At 42.1% G+C, this 12,724-nt stretch overlaps 1 protein-coding gene across 1 annotated transcript in view; it reads right to left on the bottom strand.

The window, feature by feature from the left end:
- Nucleotides 1-9,543: 9,543 nt before the first annotated feature.
- LOC123990336 (kinesin-like protein KIF3C) overlaps nucleotides 9,544-12,724 on the bottom strand; it is a 5,198-nt gene continuing 2,017 nt past the window's right edge. The window contains exons 3-4 of the mRNA XM_046290921.1: nucleotides 10,726-10,883; nucleotides 9,544-10,142 (exon numbers count right to left, since the gene is read on the bottom strand). Of these exons, the coding sequence (XP_046146877.1) occupies nucleotides 10,055-10,142; nucleotides 10,726-10,883 (246 nt within the window). The 3' untranslated portion in view covers nucleotides 9,544-10,054. The remainder of the gene's footprint in view (nucleotides 10,143-10,725; nucleotides 10,884-12,724) is intronic.

The raw sequence follows: 12,724 nt of genomic DNA, 5'->3' as shown, positions 1-12,724 counted from the left end.
GCATCCGTCATGAGTGGAAAGCATTCTGGGGTGTCTGCACGGAGAGTGCTACAGGATACCACACTTGAAAATAGTGGTGATAGATCAGTGGAGGCAAGGGGCCTTCTTCCTCAGATAGATTTACATTTCATAGGACTTTTTGGTTACCTTTTTGTAAAGTCCTTGGTGATGCCAAATGTTTTTCTGACATGCTCCAATCAAGCTCTCTTGACCTAGTAAGGGCTGTGGACCTAGTAGGTGCCCTTACAGACACATTACAGGAAGGGCTGTGGATCTAGTAGGTGCCCTTACAGACACATTACAGGATGGGCTGTGGACCTAGTAGGTGCCCTTACAGACACATTACAGGACTACAGAAGGTAGGGTTACTATGGAGAACTATGGAAAGAGGTTGAAGAGATTGCAGAGCTCTGTGAAATAAGTGTACAAACAGTGTGTAAAAGACAGTCTAAAACAAGCTTGTGATTCCACAAATCATTGATGATGAGCACTGTAGGACAGAAACATAGTGACCAAAGTGATGGTGAGAGCTTCCAAAGAGCTGTCTTTTACCAGCTGCTCGACAGTCTCACAGCTGAGCTGCAGAAGCATTTTTCAAAGAAGAATTGCGAGATAATGCAAAGGGTCCAGTCTCTCAACCCAAAGAGGACAACATTCTTCAATGAGGAGCCTCTGTTTGCCTTCGCTCAGACCTTTGAGTCAGATTTAGAGGACCTCATCAAGGTTCATCAAACCAAGCGGCTTCTTGATAGGAGAGAAGTGGAAGGGACAGACAATCTACTCTCCTTGACTTGGTTGTGTTTCTAGAGCCTTATAAAGAGGTCTTCCATGAGCTATTTAGACTCAGCTTTAAAACCGATTAAAACCCACCTTAGGAGAACCTTGGTTCATGACAGGTTAAGTCAGCTCAGAATTCTCAGTGTTGAGTCAAGGAGGGCACGCTCCCTGAACATGGAAGACTTTGCCAGTTCTCACCAGAACTGCAGAATTATGCTGTTTTAAATCTACCAGGGATAATTTGGCCCTTAGGTGGTCCCTCTGGTCATGATTAAAACTTGCACTATGTACTAGCTAGTACACTGACATTATAAAATGATCCATCCAAAGGGTATCATGACACATTTCATTTGGTCTTGATTAGGACAATTCCAAAACGTTTCTTTATTAGTTAACATCATTTATATGAGCATAAATATGATACAGTAAGTTTGTAATAATGACCAACATTAAGTCCATTGATAACTGGTAGGTCAAATTGCAAATATTTGTTGTTGTTGTAAATGTACTTTTTTGTAAATAAACTGTGCAATTTATGTAACACTGTCACACCCTGACCTTAGTATTCTTTGTTTTCTTTATTATTTTGGCTAGGTCAGGGTGTGACATGGGTAATGTATGTGTTTTTGGACTGTCTAGGGGTTTTGTATGTTTATGGGGTTGTTTATCATCTAGGTGTTTATGTATGTCTATAGTTGACTAGATTGGTTCTCAATTAGAGGCAGCTGTTTATCGTTGTCTCTGATTGGGAACCATATTTAGGCAGCCATCTTCTTTGGGTATTACGTGGGTTACTGTCTATGTGTTAATTGCCTGTGTCAGCACTATATTTAGCGGTCGTTTTTGTATAGTTTGTTTAGTGGTCTTCGTCTTCATTAAAGTATCATGTATTCACATCATGCTGCGCCTTGGTCTCCTCTATTCAACGAACGTGACAAACACACAAATCTTATCTCCTTGGTGCTTGAGCTTAATTTTCTTATAGACCCAGATTATATATTCATGAAAGCAGAGTGACCCAAGTCTCTCCAGTACGTGAGTACAGTGTGAGAGAGAGAGAGAGAAATAGAGCTGCAGTTCCGAGGTAGAGACACTGACTATTCATAGTATGTTATTGAATTCTAGTGTAGTAACCCTTATGGACCTCACATTGAGTTCTAGTATAGTAACCCTTATGGACCTCACATTGAGTTCTAGTGTAGTAACCCTTATAGACCTCACATTGAATTCTAGTGTAGTAACCATTATGGACCTCACTATCTGTCACATTGAATTCTAGTGTAGTAACCCTTATGGACCTCACATTGAGTTCTAGTATAGTAACCCTTATGGACCTCACATTGAGTTCTAGTGTAGTAACCCTTATGGACCTCACATTGAATTCTAGTGTAGTAACCCTTATGGACCTCACTATCTGTCACATTGAATTCTAGTGTAGTAACCCTTATGGACCTCACATTGAATTCTAGTGTAGTAACCCTTATGGACCTCACTATCTGTCACATTGAATTCTAGTGTAGTAACCCTTATGGACCTCACTATCTGTCACATTTAATTCTAGTGTAGTAACCCTTATGGACCTCACTATCTGCCACATTGAATTATATTGTAGTAACCCTTATGGACCTCACTATCTGCCACATTGAATTCTAGTGTAGTAACCCTTATGGACCTCACATTGAGTTCTAGTGTAGTAACCCTTATGGACCTCACATTGAATTCTAGTGTAGTAACCCTTATGGACCTCACATTGACTTCTAGTGTAGTAACCCTTATGGACCTCACTATCTGACACATTGCATTCTAGTGTAGTAACCCTTATGGACCTCACTATCTGCCACATTGAATTCTAGTGTAGTAACCCTTATGGACCTCACTATCTGTCACATTGAATTCTAGTGTAGTAACCCTTATGGACCTCACATTGAATTCTAGTGTATTAACCCTTATAGACCTCACAATCTGGCACATTGAATTCTAGTGTAGTAACCCTTATGGACCTCACTATCTGTCACATTAAATTCTAGTGTAGTAACCCTTATGGACCTCACTATCTGTCACATTGAATTCTAGTGTAGTAACCCTTATGGACCTCACTATCAATCACATTGAATTCTAGTGTAGTAAACCTTATGGACCTCACATTGAATTCTAGTGTAGTAACCCTTATGGACCTCACTATCTGGCACATTGAATTCTAGTGTAGTAACCCTTATGGACCTCACATTGAGTTCTAGTATAGTAACCCTTATGGACCTCACATTGAGTTCTAGTGTAGTAACCCTTATGGACCTCACATTGAATTCTAGTGTAGTAACCCTTATGGACCTCACTATCTGTCACATTGAATTCTAGTGTAGTAACCCTTATGGACCTCACATTGAATTCTAGTGTAGTAACCCTTATGGACCTCACTATCTGTCACATTGAATTCTAGTGTAGTAACCCTTATGGACCTCACTATCTGTCACATTTAATTCTAGTGTAGTAACCCTTATGGACCTCACTATCTGCCACATTGAATTATATTGTAGTAACCCTTATGGACCTCACTATCTGCCACATTGAATTCTAGTGTAGTAACCCTTATGGACCTCACATTGAGTTCTAGTGTAGTAACCCTTATGGACCTCACATTGAATTCTAGTGTAGTAACCCTTATGGACCTCACTATCTGCCACATTGAATTCTAGTGTAGTAACCCTTATGGACCTCACATTGAATTCTAGTGTAGTAACCCTTATGGACCTCACGTTGAATTCTAGTGTAGTAACCCTTATGGACCTCACATTGAGTTCTAGTGTAGTAACCCTTATGGACCTCACATTGAATTCTAGTGTAGTAACCCTTATGGACCTCACATTGAATTCTAGTGTAGTAACCCTTATGGACCTCACTATCTGACACATTGAATTCTAGTGTAGTAACCCTTATGGACCTCACTATCTGCCACATTGAATTCTAGTGTAGTAACCCTTATGGACCTCACTATCTGTCACATTGAATTCTAGTGTAGTAACCCTTATGGACCTCACATTGAATTCTAGTGTATTAACCCTTATGGACCTCACAATCTGGCACATTGAATTCTAGTGTAGTAACCCTTATGGACCTCACTATCTGTCACATTAAATTCTAGTGTAGTAACCCTTATGGACCTCACTATCTGTCACATTGAATTCTAGTGTAGTAACCCTTATGGACCTCACTATCTGTCACATTGAATTCTAGTGTAGTAACCCTTATGGACCTCACATTGAATTCTAGTGTAGTAACCCTTATGGACCTCACTATCTGGCACATTGAATTCTAGTGTAGTAACCCTTATGGACCTCACTATCTGTCACATTGAATTCTAGTGTAGTAACCCTTATGGACCTCACTATCTGTCACATTGAATTCTAGTGTAGTAACCCTTATGGACCTCACTATCAATCACATTGAATTCTAGTGTAGTAAACCTTATGGACCTCACATTGAATTCTAGTGTAGTAACCCTTATGGACCTCACTATCTGGCACATTGAATTCTAGTGTAGTAACCCTTATGGACCTCACATTGAATTCTAGTGTAGTAACCCTTATGGACCTCACTATCTGGCACTTTGAATTCTAGTATAGTAACCCTTATGGACCTCACTATCTGCCACATTGAATTCTAGTGTAGTAACCCTTATGGACCTCACTATCTGCCACATTGAATTCTAGTGTAGTAACCCTTATGGACCTCACTATCTGTCACATTGAATTCTAGTGTAGTAACCCTTATGGACCTCACTATCTGCCACATTGAATGCTAGTGTAGTAACCCTTATGGACCTCACTATCTGTCACATTGAATTCTAGTGTAGTAACCCTTATGGACCTCACATTGAGTTCTAGTGTAGTAACCCTTATGGACCTCACATTGAGTTCTAGTGTAGTAACCCTTATGGACCTCACTATCTGGCACATTGAATTCTAGTGTAGTAACCCTTATGGACCTCACATTGAATTCTAGTGTAGTAACCCTTATGGACCTCACTATCTGGCACGTTGAATTCTAGTATAGTAACCCTTATGGACCTCACTATCTGCCACATTGAATTCTAGTGTAGTAACCCTTATGGACCTCACTATCTGCCACATTGAATTCTAGTGTAGTAACCCTTATGGACCTCACTATCTGTCACATTGAATTCTAGTGTAGTAACCCTTATGGACCTCACTATCTGCCACATTGAATTCTAGTGTAGTAACCCTTATGGACCTCACATTGAATTCTAGTGTAGTAACCCTTATGGACCTCACTATCTGTCACATTGAATTCTAGTGTAGTAACCCTTATGGACCTCACTATCTGCCACATTGAATTCTAGTGTAGTAACCCTTATGGACCTCACATTGAATTCTAGTGTAGTAACCCTTATGGACCTCACTATCTGCCACATTGAATTCTAGTGTAGTAACCCTTATGGACCTCACATTGAGTTCTAGTGTAGTAACCCTTATGGACCTCACATTGAATTCTAGTGTAGTAACCCTTATGGACCTCACTATCTGCCACATTGAATTCTAGTGTAGTAACCCTTATGGACCTCACATTGAATTCTAGTGTAGTAACCCTTATGGACCTCACGTTGAATTCTAGTGTAGTAACCCTTATGGACCTCACATTGAGTTCTAGTGTAGTAACCCTTATGGACCTCACATTGAATTCTAGTGTAGTAACCCTTATGGACCTCACATTGAATTCTAGTGTAGTAACCCTTATGGACCTCACTATCTGACACATTGAATTCTAGTGTAGTAACCCTTATGGACCTCACTATCTGCCACATTGAATTCTAGTGTAGTAACCCTTATGGACCTCACTATCTGTCACATTGAATTCTAGTGTAGTAACCCTTATGGACCTCACATTGAATTCTAGTGTATTAACCCTTATGGACCTCACAATCTGGCACATTGAATTCTAGTGTAGTAACCCTTATGGACCTCACTATCTGTCACATTAAATTCTAGTGTAGTAACCCTTATGGACCTCACTATCTGTCACATTGAATTCTAGTGTAGTAACCCTTATGGACCTCACTATCTGTCACATTGAATTCTAGTGTAGTAACCCTTATGGACCTCACATTGAATTCTAGTGTAGTAACCCTTATGGACCTCACTATCTGGCACATTGAATTCTAGTGTAGTAACCCTTATGGACCTCACTATCTGTCACATTGAATTCTAGTGTAGTAACCCTTATGGACCTCACTATCTGTCACATTGAATTCTAGTGTAGTAACCCTTATGGACCTCACTATCAATCACATTGAATTCTAGTGTAGTAAACCTTATGGACCTCACATTGAATTCTAGTGTAGTAACCCTTATGGACCTCACTATCTGGCACATTGAATTCTAGTGTAGTAACCCTTATGGACCTCACATTGAATTCTAGTGTAGTAACCCTTATGGACCTCACTATCTGGCACTTTGAATTCTAGTATAGTAACCCTTATGGACCTCACTATCTGCCACATTGAATTCTAGTGTAGTAACCCTTATGGACCTCACTATCTGCCACATTGAATTCTAGTGTAGTAACCCTTATGGACCTCACTATCTGTCACATTGAATTCTAGTGTAGTAACCCTTATGGACCTCACTATCTGCCACATTGAATGCTAGTGTAGTAACCCTTATGGACCTCACTATCTGTCACATTGAATTCTAGTGTAGTAACCCTTATGGACCTCACATTGAGTTCTAGTGTAGTAACCCTTATGGACCTCACATTGAGTTCTAGTGTAGTAACCCTTATGGACCTCACTATCTGGCACATTGAATTCTAGTGTAGTAACCCTTATGGACCTCACATTGAATTCTAGTGTAGTAACCCTTATGGACCTCACTATCTGGCACGTTGAATTCTAGTATAGTAACCCTTATGGACCTCACTATCTGCCACATTGAATTCTAGTGTAGTAACCCTTATGGACCTCACTATCTGCCACATTGAATTCTAGTGTAGTAACCCTTATGGACCTCACTATCTGTCACATTGAATTCTAGTGTAGTAACCCTTATGGACCTCACTATCTGCCACATTGAATTCTAGTGTAGTAACCCTTATGGACCTCACATTGAATTCTAGTGTAGTAACCCTTATGGACCTCACTATCTGTCACATTGAATTCTAGTGTAGTAACCCTTATGGACCTCACTATCTGCCACATTGAATTCTAGTGTAGTAACCCTTATGGACCTCACATTGAATTCTAGTGTAGTAACCCTTATGGACCTCACTATCTGCCACATTGAATTCTAGTGTAGTAACCCTTATGGACCTCACATTGAGTTCTAGTGTAGTAACCCTTATGGACCTCACATTGAATTCTAGTGTAGTAACCCTTATGGACCTCACATTGAATTCTAGTGTAGTAACCCTTATGGACCTCACTATCTGACACATTGAATTCTAGTGTAGTAACCCTTATGGACCTCACTATCTGTCACATTGAATTCTAGTGTAGTAACCCTTATGGACCTCACATTGAATTCTAGTGTAGTAACCCTTATGGACCTCACAATCTGGCACATTGAATTCTAGTGTAGTAACCCTTATGGACCTCACTATCTGTCACATTAAATTCTAGTGTAGTAACCCTTATGGACCTCACTATCTGTCACATTGAATTCTAGTGTAGTAACCCTTATGGACCTCACTATCTGTCACATTGAATTCTAGTGTAGTAACCCTTATGGACCTCACATTGAATTCTAGTGTAGTAACCCTTATGGACCTCACTATCTGGCACATTGAATTCTAGTGTAGTAACCCTTATGGACCTCACTATCTGTCACATTGAATTCTAGTGTAGTAACCCTTATGGACCTCACTATCTGCCACATTGAATTCTAGTGTAGTAACCCTTATGGACCTCACATTAAGTTCTAGTGTAGTAACCCTTATGGACCTCACTATCTGTCACATTGAATTATAGTGTAGTAACCCTTATGGACCTCACTATCTGCCACATTGAATTCTAGTGTAGTAACCCTTATGGACCTCACATTAAGTTCTAGTGTAGTAACCCTTATGGACCTCACTATCTGCCACATTGAATTCTAGTGTAGTAACCCTTATGGACCTCACATTGAGTTCTAGTGTAGTAACCCTTATGGACCTCAATATCTGCCACATTGAATTCTAGTGTAGTAACCCTTATGGACCTCACATTGAGTTCTAGTGTAGTAACCCTTATGGACCTCACTATCTGCCACATTGAATTCTAGTGTAGTAACCCTTATGGACCTCACTATCTGGCACATTGAATTCTAGTGTAGTAACCCTTATGGACCTCACTATCTGCCACATTGAATTATAGTGTAGTAACCCTTATGGACCTCACTATCTGCCACATTGAATTCTAGTGTAGTAACCCTTATGGACCTCACTATCTGCCACATTGAATTCTAGTGTAGTAACCCTTATGGACCTCACTATCTGTCACATTGAATTCTAGTGTAGTAACCCTTATGGACCTCACTATCTGTCACATTTAATTCTAGTGTAGTAAACCTTATGGACCTCACATTGAATTCTAGTGTAGTAACCCTTATGGACCTCACTATCTGGCACATTGAATTCTAGTGTAGTAACCCTTATGGACCTCACATTGAATTCTAGTGTAGTAACCCTTATGGACCTCACTATCTGTCACATTGAATTCTAGTGTAGTAACCCTTATGGACCTCACTATCAATCACATTGAATTCTAGTGTAGTAAACCTTATGGACCTCACATTGAATTCTAGTGTAGTAAACCTTATGGACCTCACTATCTGCCACATTGAATTCTAGTGTAGTAACCCTTATGGACCTCACATTGAGTTCTAGTATAGTAACCCTTATGGACCTCACATTGAGTTCTAGTGTAGTAACCCTTATGGACCTCACATTGAATTCTAGTGTAGTAACCCTTATGGACCTCACTATCTGTCACATTGAATTCTAGTGTAGTAACCCTTATGGACCTCACATTGAATTCTAGTGTAGTAACCCTTATGGACCTCACTATCTGTCACATTGAATTCTAGTGTAGTAACCCTTATGGACCTCACTATCTGTCACATTTAATTCTAGTGTAGTAACCCTTATGGACCTCACTATCTGCCACATTGAATTATATTGTAGTAACCCTTATGGACCTCACTATCTGCCACATTGAATTCTAGTGTAGTAACCCTTATGGACCTCACATTGAGTTCTAGTGTAGTAACCCTTATGGACCTCACATTGAATTCTAGTGTAGTAACCCTTATGGACCTCACATTGAATTCTAGTGTAGTAACCCTTATGGACCTCACTATCTGCCACGTTGAAGAACTCCGGGTTCAGTGAATTATCACTTCTACCTCTAATCAGCAATCATAGGATTCATTCATGCTCCTTAGATGCCAGGTTAGGGTTAAACACTAATCTATTGTTATGTTCTATGGACCCACTGAAGTAGCCTTGGCCATCCCCTGGCCACCCCATGTATAAAACTGAGCAGACAGGCAGAGGGCACGACATCTAGTCCTCAGAAGAACTGGAGTGAGTATGATAAGCACCTCGATCCAATGACAAAGGAGATACTAGGCAATGTTTGACTCACCTGTTTCTCTGTCTTCCTGTTCTTTGCCCCAAAGGAAGGGGACCTAATCCCAGGCAGCAAGTTGAGAGCAAGGGGTGAATCTGCGGACTCATCGCGCTCTCTCTCTCTCTCTATTTTGTTTTGTTCATTAACACAGGCTGTCGGAGGAGCCGCCACGCCGGACACAGAGTGACCCACCAGTTACCTGAGAGGCCTTTCACTTGAACCTTTTCCCCTAACCTCTTAAATAACTACCTTGTTTTGAGCACCACATATCAGTCTCCTGCTGTCTTCATTTATTGTGAGTTTCACTTCTGACTCCCCTGGGCTGCCAAAACGCACAGACAGACAGACAGACAGGCAGAGCTCCTGCAGGAATGAGGAGAGAGAGAATGATGGATGGTTTCTCCTTCATTCCCCCAGGGTAGTCTGGGTAGTGGAGTCCTTGAGGCAGTAGATCTGTTTTGACTTGGCTCCTCCCTTGGCAGTTTTGGCTCCTCCCATGGCAGTGATCAACCAATCATGAGGCAGGATAGGCAAAGACTGTTGAGTGGTTTCCCACTCCTGAGAGCTGATTGGTCAAGAGAGGAAAGGGGAGGAGTTAGCAGGCTGCTGTAAATAGTACACCAGAGAGAGTAGAGGTAGGTAGGGAGATGTCGGTATTCACTGGGCAGTACTGGGCGTGGCAGTAGAATGGGTTGCCAGGGAAACCATGGAGGAGGAGGAAGTGATGGCTCGTGGGGCCTGACACCTGGAACAGGAAGATATGACATCACACACAGGGACAGAATATGACATCACACAGGGACAGAATATGACATCACACAGGGACAGAATATGACATCACACAGGGACAGAATATGACATCACACAGGGACAGAATATGACATCACACAGGGACAGAATATGACATCACACAGGGACAGAATATGACATCACACAGGGACAGAATATGGCATCACAGAGGGACAGGATATGGAATCACACAGGGACGGGATATGGAATCACACAGGGACAGGATATGACATATAGCAGAGACACAGGTGAAGAGGTGAGAATAGAGACAGCCAATAGGAGAACATGCCAGACAGCAGACTGTGTGAGGCATCATAGTATCTGTGATCATTCTGAAGTAGTCAAATGTCTTCTTCATGACTGGTGGATCCCTCCTGATGACCTGGACATGACTCCAACAGGGTCATCAGGAGGGATCAGCCAATGATGTCCCACCCAGTTGACTACATTAAAATGGTGGAAGCCCTCAATGACGCTGGCCATGCTAATATTGCATGTGGCCACTAGAGGCATCTATCATTCTCTATGGTGTGTCTCACCAGGAGCGTGACTTGCGGACGCGTGTGGCTCTCTCCCTGTTGGGGGCGTTGTCTGTGGGAGAGGGGCTACAGTTAGGCCGCACCTCTGAGGGCCAGTGGTCCAATGAGACTGTGGTGGGAGGACTCATGTCCAGCTCCAAGAACAGGATGTTCTCAGCCTACACACATACACACACAACACACGAGGAAACAGAGCAGTCAGGTCATTTTAGCTGTACAGTAGCAGGTTTTAGCACGGCTAACAAGGGTCAGGGGCCAGGGTCGGTATACCTGCTCATCTCCTTCCCAGACACTTCAGTGCAAATTTTGCTAAGAGCGTGTTGGACCAATATGCTGATCTGGGCCTTCATTAGCCAATGCAGAAGATGAGAAAAAACTCACATCGGCTTAATCTACCAAGCAATCATCTCCTACAAAACAATCGTGCAGTCGTGTGATTCGCCAAAATTAAATGATGACAAACACTTTACTCAGTAGGTCACTTCCATAGAATTGTATGGTCACGCCCACACTGTACATCAGATTCAGGACTTTACCATTATCACGTCACATTGTGCGATGTTACCAAATTAAAATCTTCATATCAACCTGGCTAGATTGTTTCAGTTCTGTTTGCAAGGTCAGCCAATGTCAAGGCTGCATCAACTACAGCCGTGTTTCTATTGGTCAGTCACCTGGATCGGCTCGTAACACAACCACACTACACGATAAAGGCAGATCTGACCGAACTAATAGTTAAATCAGCAGACTCACTGGACGAGGAGCCAAGACATAGTTAAATCAGCAGACTCACTGGACGAGGAGCCAAGACATAGTTAAATCAGCAGACTCACTGGACGAGGAGCCAAGACATAGTTAAATCAGCAGACTCACTGGACCAGGAGCCAAGACATAGTTAAATCAGCAGACTCATTGGACGAGGAGCCAAGACATAGTTAAATCAGCAGACTCACTGGACGAGGAGCCAAGACATAGTTAAATCAGCAGACTCATTGGAGAGGAGCCAAGACATAGTTAAATCAGCAGACTCACTGGACGAGGAGCCAAGACATAGTTAAATCAGCAGACTCACTGGACCAGGAGCCAAGACATAGTTAAATCAGCAGACTCACTGGACGAGGAGCCAAGACATAGTTAAATCAGCAGACTCACTGGACGAGGAGCCAAGACATAGTTAAATCAGCAGACTCACTGGACGAGGAGGCAAGACATAGTTAAATCAGCAGACTCACTGGACCAGGAGCCAAGACATAGTTAAATCAGCAGACTCATTGGACGAGGAGCCAAGACATAGTTAAATCAGCAGACTCACTGGACGAGGAGCCAAGACATAGTTAAATCAGCAGACTCACTGGACGAGGAGCCAAGACATAGTTAAATCAGCAGACTCATTGGAGAGGAGCCAAGACATAGTTAAATCAGCAGACTCACTGGAGAGGAGCCAAGACATAGTTAAATCAGCAGACTCACTGGACGAGGAGCCAAGACATAGTTAAATCAGCAGACTCACTGGACCAGGAGCCAAGACATAGTTAAATCAGCAGACTCACTGGACGAGGAGCCAAGACATAGTTAAATCAGCAGACTCATTGGAGAGGAGCCAAGACATAGTTAAATCAGCAGACTCACTGGACGAGGAGCCAAGACATAGTTAAATCAGCAGCCTCATTGGACCAGGAGCCAAGACATAGTTAAATCAACAGACTCACTGGACCAGGAGCCAAGACATAGTTAAATCAGCAGACTCACTGGACCAGGAGCCAAGACATAGTTAAATCAGCAGACTCACTGGACGAGGAGCCAAGACATAGTTAAATCAGCAGACTCATTGGACGAGGAGCCAAGACATAGTTAAATCAGCAGACTCACTGGACGAGGAGCCAAGACATAGTTAAATCAGCAGACTCATTGGACGAGGAGCCAAGACATAGTTAAATCAGCAGACTCATTGGAGAGGAGCCAAGACATAGTTAAATCAGCAGACTCACTGGACGAGGAG

This window comes from Oncorhynchus gorbuscha, linkage group LG12, assembly GCF_021184085.1.
Source record: "Oncorhynchus gorbuscha isolate QuinsamMale2020 ecotype Even-year linkage group LG12, OgorEven_v1.0, whole genome shotgun sequence".
NCBI lineage: Eukaryota > Metazoa > Chordata > Actinopteri > Salmoniformes > Salmonidae > Oncorhynchus > Oncorhynchus gorbuscha.
The sequence above is the reverse complement of the archived record's forward strand: the minus strand, read 5'-3'. Positions and strand labels throughout refer to the sequence as shown.